This window comes from Nicotiana sylvestris, chromosome 11 (genome assembly GCF_000393655.2).
Source record: "Nicotiana sylvestris chromosome 11, ASM39365v2, whole genome shotgun sequence".
In the NCBI taxonomy this organism is placed as follows: Eukaryota; Viridiplantae; Streptophyta; class Magnoliopsida; order Solanales; family Solanaceae; genus Nicotiana; species Nicotiana sylvestris.
In genome coordinates this window covers 138254384-138273658 of record NC_091067.1, presented here as the reverse complement: position 1 = coordinate 138273658, position 19275 = coordinate 138254384, and the positions used below count along the sequence as shown (strand labels likewise).

Sequence of the window (19275 nt, the reverse complement as noted above, 5' to 3'; positions counted from 1 at the left end):
AGTACTGAGTCCTTTAGGTTGTGTCAGAGTCTATCATAGTGTAGTCAAGTCTATCATGTCTTTCATTATCGTACTTCCCATTGTATTTTAATATCGAAAAGGCTTTAAATGGAAAAATCCCAAAAAGATTTTAGTTTTAATTTATTTTCTATCACTCTTCCAGAACTACGCTTGGTCTGATTTATGAGGGACATGATACGTAGGCAACCTACAGTGGGTTCGATCAAATCATTTTTGGTTCAAGAAAAAGAGAGAGATAGATAGATAGAGAGAGAGAGAGAGAAGAGATAAAAGAGAAAAAGGGATAAGAGGTGTTGGAAAAGAAAGAGAAGGAAGGATCGAAATGAGCAAATCAGGATGATGCCTTATGACCCTGCGACCCTCAAAGCCATTTTAGAACCGTTAATTGTTGCTAGATGCATTGCACGTAATATGATATTATTATTTGATAAATGCCCTAACGCTAATGTGGTGGTTTTGTGTTGATGTCCTCTGTTTCTTTATTTAATAACAGGAAGGTGGTTAGTTTGTTGGCATCCTGGCAAGTCATCCATACAACATCCGATCAAAGTGTCAAACAGTCATGGCTAGAAAGGAAATAGACACTAGAGTTGTAGACCCACCAAGAGAGATTGTTGAGTCGGAATCGGAATTGCAAGAGGAGGTCCAGAGGTTGAAGCATCAGATGGCGGAAATGTATCCGGCCTAGATTAAGGGACACCCTCCACCCTCGTTCCCTACCAACTACACAGAAAACCTTGCTTCTATTCCACCACTCTCTCAATCCCAGATGCACAATACCATTGATCTTTCCCCACAACACGCACCTGGTTTTACCCCTTACCACAACTACCCCGACACTTCAGCCCAAACTGTTCATGCTCCGCCAGCCAAAATAACCTCGTACCCTGCTCCGACATCTGCTCCTATTTTTGTACCCCCTCCACAAGCTACCCTCCACCGATCCTCTAGTGAGCCCGCATTCCCCGCTACAGATGCCCACTACTATGTACCAGAGCCCACCTTCAAAGTCCCAAATCATTACTCTTACACTCCTAATTTGAGCCTCATGTTGAAACTGACAAACCACCCAAGAACACAAAGCAAGAAGAGATGTTTAGGAAGGTACAAAGTCTGGAGCAATCATTGAGAAATATGCAAGGGTTGGGAAACCAGGTGAGTGTGGACTATAAGGATTTGTGTTTGTTCCCCGATGTCCAACTGCCTGCTGGGTTCAAGATGCCCAAGTTTGACTTGTATGACGGACATGGGGACCCTGTAGCTCATCTGAGGGGTTATTGCATAAAATGATGGGCGCCGGGGGAAAAGACGAATTGCTAATGGCATACTTCAACCAAAGTCTGAATGGGGCAGCTTTAGAATGGTACACCCGCCAGGACGCTAGCAGGTGGTACACATGGGACAATATGGCTCAGGCCTTCGCCCGACACTTTCAGTACAATATAGACATTGTTCCAGACCGCCTATCTTTGACCAAGGTGGAAAAGAAACCCAGTGAAAGCTTTAGAGAATATGGGTTCCGATGGAGGGAGCAAGCTGCACGAGTCAATCCTCCGATGGAAGAAGACGAGGTGGTTAAATACTTTCTTCAAGCCCTGGAGCCCACTTACTATGGCCACTTGATCTCAGCCATTGGTAAGTCTTTCAATAATGTGGTAAAGATGGGAGAAATGGTGGAAGAGGGGCTCAAGTCGAGTAAGATAATGAGCTATTCTGCTATAAAAACAACCACCCAGGCAATCCAGAGTGGTACCGGAAGTTTTCTAGGCAAGAAGAAGAAGGAAGATGTTGCTATGGTTGTCTTCGGATCATGGCATGGCCAGAGGGGTTCACCTCATCAGTATACCCATCCTCGACCCCGACCTCAAACCTATGCCCAAGCTCCATATAATCCACCAACATTACTTTTCCCTGCAAAACCCCCAATAGTCAGCCAGGCCATCCCAATACCTTGTTCACCATGCACATGCATATGCTCAACCCCCTCCTTACCCACAATGGCGTGTCCCAGTCCCACAGAATACCTACCCAGCTCCACAAAATGTCTATCCACCTTCACAATCTTACCAAAACCCTAATGGTTCAAATTTTCGATCAAGGCCAGAGTATAAAAGAGAGAGGCAACAACAAAAACAAACTTTTACCCTGCTTGGAGAATCCTATGCTAGTCTGTTTCAAAGGTTAAGGCAGTTGGACGTCTTGACGCCGATTGAGTCAAAGATACCAAATCCTCTTCCAAAGAACCTTGATTATTCCCTGAGGTGCGCCTATTGTTCTGATGCTCTAGGGCATGATATAGAGAAGTGATGGCATTTGAAAAGGGCAATCCAGAAGCTCATTGATGCAAACCAAATTGTAGTCCAAAGCCCAGACGCACCAAACATCAACCAAAACCCTTTGCCAGCCCATGAAGAGACACATATGATTGAAATAGTTCACAAGGATGGGGAGACCAAGAAGTCTTCTAAGTCCATCATGATGAGTCGAGCCAGTGAAAGTAATTTGGTTAAAGCTCCAGACTCTACCAAAGAAAAGCCTTTGACAGTTGAAGGGGAAACAGAAAAACCGAGCCCACTCAATTTGAAACCACCGGTGTTGGTCGTGAAAGGGATGTCAAAAGATATTGGGGCAAGTCCAGAAAGCTCAAAAGTGGCAGTGCCAGGGATTCCAAGTAAGCCTGTCATAGTTGTGAAAGGGGATCCTATTACCCCTATCATCATTAAACTAGTAACCCAGTTACCAGTGGTTGATGCCAAGGTTATTCCGTGGAATTACAAACAGGTGATAGTGACATACAAAGGAAACGAAATAGAGGAAGTAGTTAATGAAACTAGAGGATTGACTCGTTCTGGGAGATGTTTCAACCCAGAAGAATTAAGAAAAGCCAAGCCATTCAAGGATAGCCAAATGCCAGTAAAGAAATCGGTCACCGAAGAAAAGGCTGAGGAGTTCCTGAAAAAGATGAAAGTGTAGGATTATTCCATTGTAGAGCAGTTAAGGAAAACACCAGCTCAGATTTCTCTTTTGTCTTTGCTGATACATTCAGATGAACATCGTAGGGTCTTGATGAAGATTTTGAATGAGGCACATGTTCCTGATAAGATCTTTGTGAATCACTTGGAAAAGATAGCTAGCAAGATCTTTGAAGTAAACAAGATCACTTTCTTAGATGATGAACTTCCTATGGAGGGTACAAAACACAACCGAGCTCTTTATCTCACGGTAAAGTGCAGAGATTCTGTTGTCTCAAGGGTTTTGGTTGGCAATGGCTCTAGTGCGAATATTTTCCCCCTGTCTACTCTGCAAAAACTGAAGATTGGCACCGAAAGAATCCACTTGAATAGTGTATGTGTTCGAGGCTTTGATGGGGGAGGTAAAGATTCTGTTGGAGATATAATGCTCGAATTGTCGATAGGGGCAATTGAGTTTACCATGGAATTCCAAGTGTTAGATGTGGTTGTCTCCTACAATCTGTTATTGGGCAGGCCCTGGATACATGCTGCTAAGGTAGTCCCATCTTCTCTGCATCAAATGGTGAAGTTCGAATGGGACAGGCAGGAAATAGTTGTGCACGGTGATGAGGACTTGTCAGCTTGTAATGACACAATTGTTCCGTTTATCAAAGCTGAAGATGATAAGGGACCTTGGGTCTATCAGACTTTCAAAATAGTGTTTGTTGAGAAAATTCCTGAAGGAAAATGCATTCCGGGTCCTAAGCTATCCTCCGCATCCGTCATGGTTGCGAATGAAATGTTGAAGAATGGTTTTGTGTCGGGCAAGGGTCTGGGCTCATCTCTGCAGGGTATTGTGCATCCAGTGCGCCCTAGTGGGAATCCTGGTACATTTTGTTTGGGATTCACACCCACTGAGAAGGACGTGAAAAGGGTTAAAAATCTGAAACAGAAGGTATGGTCGCTCCCCAAGCCCGTCCCACACATCTCTAAGTCTTTTATCAAGGCAGGGGCCAAAAAACCTCCAACCTCCTCAATCCCAAAACCTGTGGTCGATGTTGATGAAGAGCTGATCAAGAGGTTCCAAAGTCTATTCGAAGAGGTCAATATGGTAGAAGTTGGTGAAGGCTCTAGTAAAGCAGATGTGCAGCTCGTTGGCCCAAACGTGAAGCTTAGCAATTGGGAAGCTACTCCTCTCCCCACCAGGAAGGAGTTTTGGTAGTTTGCTTTGTTTTTCTTTCTATTATCTGGGTTATTGCAGGGTTGTAATCCAGATTTTTAGTTTTTGCTTGTTTTGATGTTCAAGCCATTCTATCCGTTTATTTTCAATGAAATGCAATTTCCCGTTTTCCGTTATTCTTAATAGTATTTTATTTTGTTTTTTTTCTTTTGTACAGTTCTTTTTATACTGGTTGCAGTGACATGACATGCATGAAGAATTTTTAGCCAAATCTTAAAAGCCAATCTAATTCTAAAATAATAATCCAAGAAGTAGAATATGATGAAGAAGCAGCATTTGAGGAAATCAGTAAAGAGCTAAAACAATTTGAAGAAAAACCAAAGTCTAATTTGAGTGAGACTGACACAATCAATTTAGGGGACCAAGATGATGTTAGAAAAACCAAGATAAATGTGCATTTAGAACCGCAAGTTAAGGAAGAAATAATCAAAACATTATTTGAGTACAAAGATGTCTTTGCATGGTCATATGACGATATGCCGAGCCTGAGCACTGATCTGGTAGTTCATAAATTGCCGACTGATCCAGCATTCCCTCATATCAAGCAAAAGTTGCGAAAGTTCAGGATTGATATGAGTGTGAAGATTAAAGAAGAAATCACAAAGCAGCTTACTTCAAAGGTCATTCGGGTCACTCAATATCCCACTTGGTTAGACAATCTTGTGCCAGTACCAAAGAAGGATGGTAAGACCAGGGTCTGTGTTGATTATCGTGATCTTAGCAAAGCAAGCCCAAAGGATGATTTTCCATTGCCGAACATTCACATTCTGATCGATTCACATTATGCCAGATATCACCAGATCTTGATAGATAAGGAAGATGCAGAAAGACAGTATTCATCACGCCATGGGAAACATATTGTTATCGGGTAATGCCATTTGGTATGAAGAATTCTAGGGCAACTTACATGAGGGCGATGACCACCATATTTCATGACATGATACACAGGGAGATTGAGGTTTATGAAGATGATGTGATCATAAAGTCAAAGAAGCAGTCTGACCATGTTAAGGACTTGAGGAAGTTTTTCTAAAGACTCCGCAATTATAACCTCAAGCTCAATCCAGCGAAATGTGCATTTGGTGTCGTGTCGGGGAAGATTCTAGGATTTGTGGTTAGTAGACGCATCATTGAGTTAGATCTATCGAAGATCAAAGCCATTCAAGAGCTACCGCCACCAAAGAATAAAACAGAGGTGATGAGTTTGCTTGGAAGATTAAATTATATCAGTATGTTCATTGCTCAACTCACGACAACCTGTGAGCCCATCTTTAAGCTGTTTAAGAAGAATGTTGCGGTCAAGTGGACTGATGAGTGTCAACAAGCATTTGATAAGATTAAGATGTACCTGTTGAATCCACTTGTGTTGGTCCCACCAGAGCCTGGAAGACCTTTAATTCTCTATTTGATAGTCTTGGATAATTCTTTCGGTTGTGTATTGGGTCAACATGACATCACAGGAAAGAAGGAGCAAGCAATCTATTATCTCAGTAAGAAGTTCACTCCCTATGAGGTTAAGTATACTATGCTTGAGAGGACATGTTGCGCCCTGACTTGGGTGGCACAAAAGTTGAAGCATTATCTGTCATCCTACACTACTTACCCCATTTCTCACATGGATCCTCTAAAGTATATCTTCTAGAAGCCTATGCTTACGGGAAAACTTGCAAAGTGGCAGATTTTACTTACAGAGGTTGACATCATCTATGTGACTCGGACCTCAATGAAAGCCCAAGCCTTGGCCGACCACTTGGCCGAGAATTCAGTGGATGATGAATATGAGCCACTGAAGACTTATTTTCCGAGGTTGACCATAATGAAAAGCCAGGTTGGAAACTCTACTTTGATGGAGCTGCTAACATTAAAGGGGTCGGAATAAGGGTTGTACTTATCTTTGAAATAGGGCATCACTACCTTGTAACAGCCCAACTTCGATTTTATTGCACCAACAACATGGCTGAGTACGGAGCATGCATTCTGGGTTTGAGGTTAGCTATAGACATGGGAGTCCAGGAAATACTTGTTCTGGGAGATTTAGATTTGTTGGTTCACCAGATTCAAGGAGAATGGGAGACTCGAGATTTGAATCTCATACCGTACCGACAATGCCTGCATGATCTTTGTCAACGATTCAAGTCGGTTGAATTTAGACATATTCCTAGGATTCATAATGAGATTGTTGATGCCTTAGTTACTCTGGCGTCAATGTTACATCATCCGGACAAGGCTTATGTCGACCTCGTGCATATCCAAGTTCGTGATCAACATGCTTATTGTAATGTGGTGGAAGAGGAAATCGATGGAGAACCTTGGTTCCACGATATCAAGGAATACATTAGGTCGGGGGTATATCCACTACATGCCACAGGTGACCAAAAGAGAACCATTCGACGTCTGGCTAGTGGATTTTTCTTAAGTGGGGGAATCTTGTACAAAAGGACTCCAAATTTGGGACTGTTGAGGTGCATGGATGCTAAAGAAGCTTCAACTATCATGGCCGAAGTACATTCTAGAGTTTGCGGGCCGCATATGAATGGGTATGTGTTGGCAAAAAAGATACTTCAAGCAGGTTATTATTGGCTCACCATGGAACGAGATTGTATTAGTTTTGTTCGCAAGTGTCATCAATGCCAGGTACATGGTGATCCTCCCCCATCTGAGTTACACACAATGTCTGCACCTTGGCCCTTTGTTGCCTGGGGCATGGATGTCATTGGACTAATTGAGCCGGCAGCGTCAAACGAGCATAGGTTTATTCTGGTGGCCATTGATTACTTTACCAAGTGGGTCGAAGCTGTAACTTTCAAGTCCGTGACTAAGAAGGCAGTGGTGGATTTTTTTCATTCAAATAGCATTTGTCGGTTCATAATTCCCAAGGTGATCATCACGGACAATGCTGCTAATCTCAACAGTTATTTGATGAAAGAGGTATGCCAACAGTTCAAGATCATGCATCGGAACTCCACTCCATATCGCCCCGAGGCAAATGGAGTTGTTAAGGCTGCTAACAAGAATATAAAGAAGATACTTCGTAAGATGGTGCAAGGTTATAGGCAATGACATGAAAAGTTGCCTTTTGCCTTACTGGGTTATCGCACTACTGTTCGCACTTCAGTAGGTGCAACTCCTTATTTGCTGGTATATGGAACTGAGGCGGTTATACCTGCAGAAGTTGACATTCCATCCTTTCGGATCATTGTAGAAGCTAAAATTGATGATGATGATGAGTGGGTCAAAACCCAGCTCGAGCAGTTGAGTTTGATTGATGAGAAAATATTAGCTGCAGTATGTCATTGTCAATTGTATCAGAGGAGAATGGCAAGAGCATACAACTAAAAGGTGCGTCCTCGGAAATTCGAAGTGAGCTAGATGGTATTGAAACGCATCCTCCCTCATCAGGCTGAAGCTAAAGTCAAGTTCGCCCCAAACTGGCAGGGGCCGTTCATACTGACAAGAGTGTTGTCCAATGGTGCTTTGTATTTAACAGACATAAAAAGCAAATGTGTAGATATGACTATCAATTCTGATACAGTTAAGAGGTACTATGTATGATTTCTTTGCTTACCTTCAGTTGTATTTTATACTTGGCATGTTCAAAGTTGAAATGACGAAGGTATTTTGTTCCACTACCCAAACACTTTCATCCCTTGCCACCCTTTTTGAGCCTTATTTATTTTCTTTCATACCCCTCTTTTGGAATCAATAGAAGAAGTAGAGAATAAAAAATAAATAAATAAAAAATGATGATGAATGAGTGAAAATAAGAAAAATGAAAAAGAAGGAAAAAGAAAAAAAAGAAGAAAAAGAAGGAAAAAAAAGAAGAAAAGAAAAAGAAAAGAAGAAAAGAGAAGAAAAGAAAAGCAACAAAAACAAACAACTTTCTTTTGAACTATGTTCGACCTGATTCCTTTTAAGGATACGTAGGCAGCCTCACGGTTCGGTCCCATCAAAATAAAAATAAAAATTCCCCAGACCCAAAGAAACAGGGGAAGATGTTTTGGTTTTGAAAAGATCTGATTCCAAAAGTTGTAATTTTGACCCCTTTTCATCTTAAATTAGTTTGAGCCATCATGCCACCCTTACTTTCTAACCCTGTCCAAAAGCCTACCTTACGGTCCAAAAAAAGACCTTCCGATCAATCTTTGAGGATGCCAGTTCAAGCGAGACAGAGGTATGATTTACATCATGGGTAACACTTTGTTCATGCGCACAAAGGAAAAATGAATAAATGAGAGAGTCTTATTGGTGAAAACCCTCACGGGCATCATAAGGCGATGGTGAGTTGAGAGAAAATTTAAAATGAGAGAGTCTTATTGATGAAAACCCTCACGGGCAGCGTAAGGCGATGGTGAGCTGAGAGAAAAATTTGAAATGAGAGTGTCTTATTGGTGAAAACCCTCGCGGGCACCGTAAGGCGAGGGTGAGTTGAGAGATGAACAAATGAGAGAGGCTTGTTGATGAAAACCCTTTGGGGCACTGCAAGTCAAATGAGGCTCGCGACTTCACGGGGGAATTGGATTAGTGAAAGCCCGGTTTTTGAAGTATGAAGACATGACATAAACTGAAAAAATGATTGGTTGGGCGGATTAGGCTAATCAGTCCAGAATGCATGTCATGATCATTGGAGCTGGCTGCTTCCCTCAGATAAGTCCTCTTTTTCTCATTCTTCTTCACATAGTCATCTGTGTTCAAAATTTTCATTTGTTTCTTTTGTCAAAAATAATTTTCACCTTGCTCTTTGAGTCTATCTTTATGAGTCTCTTTCGAATTAGCCCTTGTTGAACAAGCAGGAAAGGATTTCAAAGCCTACTACCAGCTTCTAAATTGCACAAAACAGAGTTCGGCCAGGCACATCACAATTGTCTTGATTTAGAATAAGCAGTATGGTGATATCTAAGGTTCAGGCAATCAAGTGAATCTTGAATTTTGAGAAAATACAAGGATTCAGCAACTTTCAAAATGAAAACACAATGCAACGAGTGAGTGTGAGAGATTCAGGTCATGTAGAGGTTTTGTGGTCCAGTTCCAATCAAAAGGTCAAACAACTCCTTGCTAGCCCGAAGCAGCTAATCAGAATGAAGCATGACAGTGGCGGAAGCAGGCACTCAGCAATGATGCCACAAGCTAACCACCACATTTTCAAACTAACAAATTTTATTTGTCTGAAACATGTGCAAGAAAATTTGTTAATCCACAGGGACACTCCCACGAAGTAGGCATGGTTTAGGGGAAAGAAATTCTGTTCAAAATCCTCTAAGAAGAGAGCATGGCTCAGGTAAGTTCATTCTCGACTTTTCAAGACCCTCCTGGATAATGAAATTTAATTTAAAGTCTCAGGACCCTCTTAGATAATGGGATTTAATTTTAAATTTTCAGGACCCTCCTGGATAATATTTAATTTTAAATTTTCAGGCGCCCACCTGGATTACGAGGGAACACAGATTCAAGTTTTGGTAATCAGGTGCCCACCTGGATAACGAGGGAATACGTTTCAAGTTTTAGCAATCAGGCGCCCACCTGGATAACGAGGGAATACAATTCAAGTTTTAGAAATCAAGCACCCACCTGGATAATGAGGGAATACAATTTCAAGTTTTAGCAATTAGGAGCCCACCGGGATAACGAGGAAATACAAATTCAGGTTTTGGTAATCAGGCACCCACCTGGATAACGAGGGAATACGTTTCAAGTTTTAACAATCAGGCACCCACCTGGATAACGAGGGAATACAGTTTCAAGTTTTAGAAATCAGGCGCCCACCTGGATAACGAGGGAATACAATTCAAGTTTTTGGTAATGAGGCGCCCACCTGTATAACGAGGGAATACAATTCAAGTTTTGATAATCAGGCACCCACCTGGATAACGAGGGAATAAAGTTCAAGTTGTTGGTAATCAGGCACCCACCTGGATAACGAGGGAATACAATTCAAGTTGTTGGTAATCAGGTGCCCACCTAGAGAACAAGAGAATCCATTTCAGAATTATTGTGATTTTCAAGTGAGGAACAGGCGCCCACCTAGAGAATGAGGGAAGTCATCTCAAGTTTCAAGTTTCAAGTTTTAATGGCAGGCGCCCACCTGGATAACGAGGGAATACAATTTGAGTTTTGGTAATCAGGCACCCACCTGGATAACGAGGGAGTATAGTTCAAGTTGTTGGTAATCAGGCACCCACCTGGATAACGAGGGAATACAATTCAAGTTGTTGGTAACCAGGCACCCACCTAGATAACGAGGGAATACAATTTAAGTTGTTGGTAATCAGGCGCCCACCTGGAGAACAAGGGAATCCATTTTCAGAGTTACTTCAATTCGCAAATTTAAGAAGCATCAGGAGCCCACCTGAAGAACATGGTTCATTTTTCAGTTTCATATTGAAGATCAAGTAGAGATTCGCGGAAGATTCGAGACAAGAAGTAGATAGGATCTTGTATTTTTCTTTTACTTCTGCTGTAATTTTTTTTTCCTTTTTATTTTTGATGTAATGGCAGGAATCGCGGACCGTAACCTCGATGACACTTCACTCGATCTCCACCTCGGTATACTCCATCGCTCTTCTCACTCCGAACTACACGTAGCCTGATTCCTTTATAGCCAAGGATATGTAGGCAGCTCAGATACCAGAGCTCGGTCACATCCACTTTTCTTTAGATTTTGTCTCTCAAAATAAGGGTCGGGGCAAAAACATGTCTTGTTGTTCTTTGTCTGAAAACACTTTGTGTTTCCCGTCAAAGAGGGGCAGCTGTAGACATGTAATTTTTGACTAACGCATTAGAATCACCTCTAATAGTTCTAGTACTTTTAGGATATTTATTTGAGTTTATTTTTATAGGATTTTACTTTATTACTAATTTTAATTCTATTTTTAAGGCACATAAAATTAAAAAAATACAAAAATAGTTTCACTTTCTATTTAATTTAGTATTAGGTATTTTTAGAAAGATATATTACTTTTAACCTATTTTAATCCTAATATAATCCTCGAAAATACCAAAAATAGTTCCAACTTTAGTTTTTAGTGTTATTTTTAGTACTAATAGTTTATCAAATTAATTTAAAGTTTTATAGGTATTTAATTTGAATTTTCAATCATTTTTGGCCCAATTTCACACATTTTTGAAGCCCAAATCAACAACCCAACTCCTAAAGCCTGCTGACCTGCACCTAGTCCGCCCGACCCGCCCCGTTTTTAATTTAAAATCCTGGCCATCCAACCCCTCTAATCCTAAGGTCAAGATTAATGCCCCACACCCCACATAAAATCCTTATCTCTTACAAACCCTAAACCTAAAGGAACCCAAATAGCGCCCACCCCTCTTTTACACTTTTCTACCGCGTCCCTCACTTCAAACTCTCCAGAAAAAACTCGCCAACCCAGCGAGTTAACTCACATGGTCCCCTCATGGTCCCCCCTCATCATTAGCATCTGATTTTAACGCGTTTTCTTCTCATCTCACGCGCTCTTCTCAATTTCTTTGAAGAATCCGAGCCATTCATAAATGGATGATAGTTAAATGGGAGCCATAGGATCGAGATCTTTGGATCCTAAGCGTCCATTTGCCTAAAACCCGTTTACACGAAAAAGGCTTTCGTATTTTTAGGAATTTTTTCAGATTTTGGAGAAAAAATCGAATTTCTTGGAGAAGAAGGAAGAGGAAGCTTCTAGGGTGCCTATAATAGAGGATTTCGGGGAAAAATCAGAAAATTAGAAAAAGGGTTCTAGGGTTCTTTTAGTTTTGGGAGATTCTTTTGTTTGGTTTGCTTTCCTAAAATAAAATACGAAAAAAATATATAGTTTGAGTTTAGGTTTGTCGAATTTTGTTTCCGTTTCAAAAATCAAAAAATATTACAAAATATTTTAATTTCTTCCTTTCAATTTTTGTTTCCGAAGATGGTTGAAGTTGCGTGATTACGCCGAGGTTTGGAGACGATTTTAGTTCCTGCTAGTTGTCTGAGGTCTGGTCGTGGACCTAATCGCAGTTCGTTCGTTCGATTTCATTGCTATTTTTCGTAGGATTTCAGAACCAAGGAGTGTATATTTGTTGATTTTTCTACTGTTATACTGAAGACAATTTTCCTCACAGGTTCATTCTGTTTCTCCCTTTTTCGTTCAGTTTTATTTAGATGCAATCTTCTTCTATTACTTGTGCTCTGTTCTGCTCCTATGTTTATACATGTTAAAGATTTGAATATGCTTGGTTTAGACATGTCGGATTGCGGTTCGATCTGATTTTGTGATCACTGATTTGGTATTTGATAGCTTGGAGTTTGCTTACCTGAACTTTGAATCTTTCTTATGATTCTCATCTTTGAAGATTTTAAAAGATGAGTTAAATTTCTGTCCATTTACCCGAAGTTTCAATTCGTGTTAATTATGTTTTTGAGGCTAAGATTTGTGATATGCTATTATTGAGTTTCAACTGGTTTGGCTATGAATCGCACTTGTTTTGGTGCTCGCTGCTCGACCATTTATGAATAAATTAAATATGAAAGTATGTCGTTGTGTTTGCAGTGATAATTGTTTTAACTGGATTATATGGGTGATTGATTTAGTTATGAACTCTAACTTTCATTCTTAGGAAATTTGCATATGTTGGTGGTAAATAAGGGCGTTTATTTTAATTGAGTAGTCATTGTAAAGAATTCTTATTTCCTTAAAGCCTCCATAATAATTAAGCTTGATATAGAATGTCTTCTAGCAATCACTTCTTCTGACATTTAACAGTTATAGTTAGTAAAATTGGAATTCATGGTTTGAGCATGCAAGTGTGTGTAGTTGTTGAAGATCTCTGAAAGTATGCGTTTGCAATGTGTGAACATGTGACCTTTGGAGTCAGTTTTCTCATTTTTTGTGACTAGTTAATTTCTTTAAGGAAGTTAGACCTTTGGAACATTTTCATGTTTGGGCTTAACGAGAGTTTTTTAAAAAAAAATCTAATACTAACAAAAGGTTAGGAAAAAACGAAATGGTTAGCCAGAATTTAGAAGGCTCTTATCATGCTTTGATCCGTCATTTTTTTTCATTATTCTTGTATTCTTGTGTTCTTGATATTTTTCTTGGACATTTTGGATGGATGAAATTGGGTCGTGGGAGTGGGAAAGGCCGAAGCCCATTAGCAATTGATTTGTCTCCATGCTTAGGGTGTCGGGCTCGGTCTAATAAAAATGAAAAGTCAAAAGGGAATGAGCATGAAATTAATTTTTATTTCTTTAGTTTTATTTGTTTTACTTTTATTATATTGTCCTCTAGGAGCATGCTTAGGCCGATCCCACTCGGGTAGGCAAGCCTTAGGTTTTTGTTAGTTTCGAGGCAAGAGGTCATTCCCTTAGCTAAATTTATCCGGAGAATGCCCCGAGGGATTTGTATATATTTTATTTCAGGGGTATGCCCCAAAGTGAATGTAATTGGAGGACGTGGCGAACATCATAGAAGAAGTAACGTAGGATAATTTAGAACTTTAATTTTTCTTCTTTCAATTTTCTTTCATTTATGTGGGGACGACCTCTAGCCTCTTTTGATTGTTTATTTTCTTTTTGTGTGTTATTACCTCAATTCGAATATTTTCAAAAGCCGACTAGATCAAGTACGCAACCGTGCTAGTTACGGGACTTGGGGAGTGCCTAACACCTTCTCCCTGAGTCAAATGAACCCCCTTACCCGAATCTCTGGTGAAGACTTAGTTTTGGAGTCCAAAGTGTTTTAAAAGGAAAATCATATTTAAAACGGTGACCTGGCACACCGAAACTAATGACAGATGGCGACTCTGAGTTATTTCCTTTTGAACACTATCTTTTGTCACTTTCAAAATTGAAAAACCCTTTCGAGATTCACATAATTCTTTTATTATTTTTTAAGAGGGTTAGTGAGGTTTGAAATGAAAAAAGGGGTGTGACAGTAGCTATTTTGGGTCGTCAAGTTCGAAATTTGAGGTCAAAGGATATAGTTTCAGTGAAAGTGCAGTGGAGAGGTCGGCCCATGAAGGAGGCTACCTGGGAGACCGAGCGGTAGATGCGGAGCAGATATCGTCACCTGTTTGAGGCATCAGGTATGTTTCTTGACTCGTTCGAGGACGAACGTTTGTTTAAGTTGGGGATGATGTGACGACCCGGCCAGTCGTCTCATAAGTTACCACTCCGTTTCCCCCCATTTCAGCTTCTTTATGCTTCGTTATCCGTGTTTTATGCGATCAGGTTGATTAGTTTGTGTTCGGAGAGGATTTGGTAAGAAATGAAACACTTAGTCTCTTTTAAGAAGGCTTAAGTTGGAAAAGTCAACCGGATGTTGATTTATGTGTTAGAGGGCTCGGATGTGAGTTCCGATGGTTATATTAGCTTCGGGAGGTGATTTATGACTTAGAAGCACGATCGAAATGGGTTTTGGAGTTGTAGAGAAAATATAGTCTTGAATTGGCGAAGTTGATATTTGGCGCTTCAGGAAAAAAAAATTTAGACGACAAATTAAAGAGATAAGAAGCTATCTATACGCTACAGTTTAGGGGAGCTGTTAGTTAGTTGAGGTCTTGTAAATTAATTCATGGCTAATTATAGGAAGTGCAATGAGGACAATGAGGACTTTCATTATATTGTCTATAGTAGCCGCAATAAAGACTTTAAAACTATGTATTACCACATATCTAATAAATGAGAGTTGAATAGTCAAACTAGACCCTGCATAGGTGACTGAAAAGTGTCTAGAATATTGATTAATATAGTGGTAAATGGACAGCCACGTTTAAAGTCTTAAAGTGAGATTTTGGGCAGCATTTTGAGAAGTGCACAAGAAAAGTATATTTGTAAAAGTTAGTGGGTCCCCCACTATTGTGAAACAAGTCATGATGACTATGTATAGCAGCAAAAGGACACAAAGATGCTCTCTCCATTATAGTAAAGTGAAGATGGGAATTCGGATGGTTTCCCCAAGGATCTTATTTGTTTGATTCCTCATTAAAGGTCAAGGAATTAAGTGGTTTGCTGTTCATTCATCTAAATAGCTTCAAAAAGATTTGTCCAGCTGCTCCAAAACTCACTGCGGAACGAGAAAGGGAAACAAATATGCATTTGGTGGAAGGCACAACCACTACTATAGTTGAACAACCAAAAAATTGCTAGAATCTTCAAGAACGCTCTAAGAGAGGAAACAATTGGAGGTAAGAATTTCGGACTTAAAACTCGGTTATATTGTGAAATCTACCTAGAAAATCATGGAATTTAAGCTAAAAATGGAAGAACTAGAGCTTGGAATTTTGAAATTCTTATTGGGGATTTGGAGGACCATTTGGGGTCGGATTTGAGAACTTTTGATATGTACGAACTCGTGGGGAGATAAGAAACTCGTTGATGTAAAAATTTCTGAGTTTCGAGAGGTGGGCCCGAGGCTCGTGTTTTGCTAATTTCGGGATTTTTAGTATTTTTCGATTGTTTTCGCTTGGGCTTTGTTTCCTTAGCATATTGTGACGTATTCGTTCTGATTTTGGATAGATTCGACGCGCGTGGAGGCCAATTCGAGGGGCAAGGGCGTCGCGAGCTAGAGTTTTAGCCGGTTCGAGGTGAGTAATGATTGTAAATGATGCTCTGAGGGTTTAAAACCCCAGATTGCACATCGTAGTGCTATATTGAGGTGAGACACACGCTTGATGACGAGTGTGTGGTCGTATACTATTAGGGATTGTGACTTGGTCCATCCCGATTGATGATTTTACCGCGTATTTGACTGAAACTTATTTGCTATTATCATGCTTTGGGCTAATTGCCATTTTTGGGCTTCGTGCCAACTATTTGAACCCTTCAGGGATTTTTATTACCATTTTCTCATTGTTTTGAATTATTACTTGAACTCAGCCCCGTTATTTTCCACTGTTTTACTACTCAGCCATTTTTACTCAGTTTTGAGACTTAAATAATATTTTAAATGATGTTTTGGGCTGAGAAATACTGTTTTACAATTGCCCGAGGGGCTTGTGATAATTTTCGGACTGAGTAAGGCCGAGGGCCTAGTTGTGAGGATACACTGGTACTAATATGAGGCCGAGGGCCTGAGATACATATATACGCCACGAGGTGGCTTGATTGCATGAGGCCGAGGGCCTAGATTTGATGCCACGAGATGGCTTGATATTGCGCTTGGGCCGTAAGGGGCCCTCCCGGAGTCTATACACCCCCAGTGAGCACGGGTACCCATTGTGATGTGAGATTGAGCCCGAGGGGCTGGCATTGTTCTGAGATTGAGCCCGAGGGGCTGGTACTGTTATGAGATTGAGCCCAAGGGGCTGGTACTGTTATGAGATTGAGCCCGAGGGGCTGGTACTGTTCTGAGATATTGCCCGAGGGGCGGATTTGTTGATACTGTGCCCGAGGGGCAAACTTCTATTTGATTACTTACCTCTTAATTACTTGTTTTACTTGTGGAAAAAGGGATCTTCACTTGACTTTTCACTGTTTTACTGTTTTAAGTGATTTTACTGCTTCAGTATGGAATGCCTTGTGTTTTACGTGATTTTGTTACTTTTAGTCATTATTTATATTTATTACTAACAGGGTCGGAGTACTCACATTATTTCTTGCACCATGTGTGCAGATTCAGGCGTTGCTGGTTCCGCTCCTGAGTGTTGATTCCTCCAGTTCCATGCGACTTTCAGAGATTACGAGGTAGTTGTTGACGTCCGCAACACCGTGTCTATATTATCTTGTCATTTCTATTCCTTTCGAACATTTGTACTAGTAATTGGATCTAGCAGACTTGTATTATGACTCATAGATGCTCATGACTTGTGACACCCCGGTTAGGACTGTGTCGGGTTGGATTTCCGCATTGTTATGTATATTTCTGCTATTTAGTATTATTTAAATCATGTTTAGACTATATTTATGTTAATTAACTGCTTTAAAAGATGAATTGGATTTAACTGGCTGACCTTGTCTTCACGAGAGGCGCCATCACGACCGGGTTCGGGGTTAGGGTCGTGACGGAAAAATTTATTAAGATGGACAAGAAATGGCAGAAGTTTGCAGCAATGCAGAGGAAGAGAATTACTTTTTCAAGATCCAATGAACATTATGCTGATAGTTGTAGCACATCATCCTTTGTAGTTGACAAAGGGCATTTTGTGGTTTATACGGCTGATCAGAAGTGCTTTGTGGTTCCTTTGGCTTATCTTCAAAATGAGGTAATCATACGACTACTGAACATGTCCTAAGAAGAGTTTGGACTCTCAAATGACAGCCCTATTACATTACCATGTGATGCCGCATTCATGAACTATATCATAACACTCATCAAAAGAGGAGTAGTTGTAGATCTTCAAAACGCTTTGCTTGTATCAGTTGCTTCCAGTCGATGCTCATCAGCTACGTGCCTAGGAAAACAAAGAAACACGCAATTGCTAGTTTATTGACCTGACCGTCATAAGTTTTGTAACAGATTCATGATGTTCAACTGATCATGATAAGTTTTGTATCAGATTCATGATAGTCAACAAGTGTACAACATATTAACTTCTATTATTTATCCAATCTCCATAGTATTTTCTCTGAATTGTTCTATTCTCTTACTATTATTTAAAAGTTTCTGATTTCTTTTCATTTTCTTTCTAACAGTCTTATGAATTTAATCGATTTACAATGATAATATAAGTGAATACTCAAGAGGTATGATCAGGTTTTATTTAGTAAATTGGCCTCAAAAGTATTCACTAAACAAGTTGCGATGACATTGAACTCAGGATCAAATACTGTGACTTCAGACTTATACTTGTCATGTATTACAATTTATCAGAACCATAGTATTTCTACCTGAAAATTTTTGGCGTCTTCAATGTTGGTTGTAGGCTGCTAATTTAACTTGATAAACAATACTGCCCAAATTCGGGTTTCAAATCTATATAGGTGACCTCACCAAGGCATACAGTCAAGTAATACCATTTTAGCAGTCAAATAGGTAAGGTTCATTTCATTCCTGTTAGTAAAGACTTATTTTGATCATGAAAAGAATGCTTAACTAGATTAAACAGTTTGCTTTTGCATTATCATTCAGGCACAAAATAGCTGACACTGAAATCAATAACTCCAAATGATGTTGGCAAAAGAAAAGCAGAATTTTACAATCTAATCCAACTTTGGCCCTATGTAACTTCAATGTGGTAGTTTTTTGCATACATAGCAATGGTCATATTTAAAAGTTCCTATCTAACATGACCAAGAAGGAAGTACCACATGGTTTTGTCTTTCACCAGCAAAACATAATTTGTCATTTCTAAAATCAATTCTTCATTTAAAGGTCTCAAACTATCAGCATTCTGTTGAAGAGCATAGTGAGGAAAGGAAGAAACTTATCATCCATAAATTAAGGCCCCATTTCAACCTGGCCAAGAGGCATCGGCACATGGCTTTTCTTTCGGTGGTTAGTGGCGAGAACATCAGGTCCAACTCAAATCTTGTCTCCAGCCTCTTGTATAAATAGTTCCCCTTCCATGAGCCTTTTCATCATCAACTACAAACATTATCTATTCAGCTATCAAAGGTCTCCAAGTATCTACTTTACTTTCGTGTTTCCAATCTTCCAGAGAAATTAACGAATAATGCTCAGTGCTAAGAAACTCATCAAGATGGCAAGGAGATGGCAAAAGTTTGCAGCCATGCAGAGGAAGAGGATTTCACTTCCAAGAAAAGGCAATGATGCAGACAGTTGTAGTACATCTTCATCCTTTATAGGCAGAAAAGGCCAGTTTGTAGTGTATACAACTGATCAAAGGCGCTTTGTAATTCCATTGGCTTATCTAGAAAATGAGGTCATTTTGCAACTTTTAAACATGTCTGAGACGAGTTCGGGCTGCCAAGTGGAGGTCGTAGTACATTACCTTGTGATTCAGCCTTCATGGACTACATTATTTCACTAATAAAGAAAGGTGCAACTGCTGGAGTTCTTCACAAAGCATTGCTCCTCTCAGTTACTTCATCTTGTTGTTCAACTTCTTCTTTGCAACAAGAATGGAGAAATCAGCAGCTTCTTGTTAATTAAGTTATATTTTAGCGAATGATAGCTCAAAATAGATTGTATAGAAGGTGAA

At 40.0% G+C, this 19275-nt stretch overlaps 2 protein-coding genes and 1 long non-coding RNA gene across 3 annotated transcripts; all 3 read left to right on the top strand.

The window, feature by feature from the left end:
* Positions 1 to 1310: 1310 nt before the first annotated feature.
* On the top strand, positions 1311 to 5084 carry LOC138881729 (uncharacterized). The gene is made up of 4 exons (XM_070161978.1): positions 1311 to 1861; positions 2343 to 2988; positions 3148 to 3927; positions 4419 to 5084. The coding sequence occupies exons 1-4, from the start codon at positions 1311 to 1313 to the stop codon at positions 5082 to 5084; spliced, it is 2643 nt and encodes an 880-aa protein (XP_070018079.1).
* A 1081-nt stretch (positions 5085 to 6165) lies between these two features.
* On the top strand, positions 6166 to 7548 carry LOC138881728 (uncharacterized). Its single transcript, XM_070161977.1, has 2 exons — positions 6166 to 7243; positions 7331 to 7548. The coding sequence occupies exons 1-2, from the start codon at positions 6166 to 6168 to the stop codon at positions 7546 to 7548; spliced, it is 1296 nt and encodes a 431-aa protein (XP_070018078.1).
* A 7718-nt stretch (positions 7549 to 15266) lies between these two features.
* Positions 15267 to 16929, top strand: LOC138882088 (uncharacterized). Its single transcript, XR_011403568.1, has 3 exons — positions 15267 to 15360; positions 15692 to 15759; positions 16788 to 16929. It is a non-coding gene; the product is annotated as an uncharacterized lncRNA (long non-coding RNA).
* The last annotated feature ends 2346 nt before the right edge of the window (positions 16930 to 19275 follow it).

Coding starts and splice junctions, on each gene's coding strand:
- LOC138881729 (XM_070161978.1), top strand. CDS start 1,311: ATGGGCGCCGGGGGAAAAGACGAATTGCTAATGGCATACTTCAACCAA. Junction 1,862..2,342: donor CAGAGGGGTTCACCTCATCA/GTATACCCATCC, acceptor GCATTTGAAAAG/GGCAATCCAGAAGCTCATTG. Junction 3,928..4,418: donor TTAAAAATCTGAAACAGAAG/GTATGGTCGCTC, acceptor AAGAATTTTTAG/CCAAATCTTAAAAGCCAATC.
- LOC138881728 (XM_070161977.1), top strand. CDS start 6,166: ATGGCTGAGTACGGAGCATGCATTCTGGGTTTGAGGTTAGCTATAGAC. Junction 7,244..7,330: donor GAATATAAAGAAGATACTTC/GTAAGATGGTGC, acceptor GCACTTCAGTAG/GTGCAACTCCTTATTTGCTG.